Genomic DNA, 1,108 nt, shown 5'->3' on the forward strand with positions numbered 1-1,108 from the left:
ATGTCCTTCATCTCGGGAGGATATATATCTTCGTATCTGACAAGAACACCATCTTCTTCTCATACCACTCCTCAACCAATTTCGACTCACTTAGAAGCAATCAATAAACAAGTAACACCAACCAACTGCAGTCGTGTACGTGGGAGACTAGGACATTGCTCAAGGTAGCGATCAATCAAGTTAACCTGAAAACACACAAAATCATCAACCAAGGGAGCACCATCGATAGCTACCGTTAAGTAGAGCGTCTCAGGAACCAACTTGAACTTCCAGTGGACCTCAACCAACCAATCGATCAGAACTGCACGCATACGCTGAGTGATATCATTCTGGGTTCTCTGCATGTAGTCGCTGGACTGTCTGTATCTGAACCGGAGAAGATACCTTCCTCACTGAGGGATGATCAAGCCGACTTACTTTTGTTCAACGCCGTTCATATTGACGAAGATAGGGTTGACATATTCCGCCACGAACTGAGGGTCGCCGAGATCCTGAAAATCGTCCCTCACTGGAGGGATGAACTCCTGAGTGAACGTCACTTGACGATCCTCTGGGGGGATGGTGTCCTTCCAGTCAATCACTGGGCTGATGGACTCCATTCTAGCCGGTGTGGTGCCCTGCATGATAGTATCATCAAGATCGTCCCCTAATCGTGCCTTGCCTCGCGAGGCCGCGCCTGTTGTCATCCTGCAAAACCAACCAGAATCACCACCAAGACGAGACTCACCCGTGTGAGCAGGCAGAAAGTTCGAAGTGTTGCTGAGGTCCATGAACACCTCCCGTTTACGGGTTTCCATCACAGCATGACCCTCCTTCCCAATAGGGACGTTTTCAGACCGCTGAGAGTGCTGTGAACGGTTGCTAGAGAGCATAGTAGATAGAAGTTGTTTGTTAGAGTCGATATCGACCACTGTTGCGAATCGCGCTCGCCCTCAAAGATCGATCATTCTTGCAAAGTGCATGTATGATGCAGAATGTCGTCAACAAACACTACGTTCTTAATATAATTAATTACCCCATACTACCTTACGATTATTTAAGGGACAGTTTCACAATCCTATCGCATTCCTCAGACGTGAGGAAGTCGTCGAATATCATCAACAACGGC

The 1,108-nt window shown here is 47.7% G+C and overlaps 1 protein-coding gene across 1 annotated transcript; it reads right to left on the reverse strand.

Annotated features, from left to right (window-relative positions):
• Nucleotides 1-90: 90 nt before the first annotated feature.
• Pmar_PMAR002685 (G2/mitotic-specific cyclin-B, putative) lies at nt 91-686 on the reverse strand (the record flags this gene model as incomplete). The annotated part of the gene is made up of 3 exons (XM_002765733.1): nt 91-185; nt 234-366; nt 418-686. Coding segments are annotated over 3 exons (497 nt in total), but the record flags the coding sequence as incomplete, so codon positions are not given.
• Between the last annotated feature and the right edge of the window lie 422 nt (nt 687-1,108).

The sequence above is a fragment of the Perkinsus marinus genome (genome assembly GCF_000006405.1).
Source record: "Perkinsus marinus ATCC 50983 genomic scaffold scf_1104296974970, whole genome shotgun sequence".
Taxonomy (NCBI): Eukaryota; Perkinsozoa; order Perkinsida; family Perkinsidae; genus Perkinsus; species Perkinsus marinus.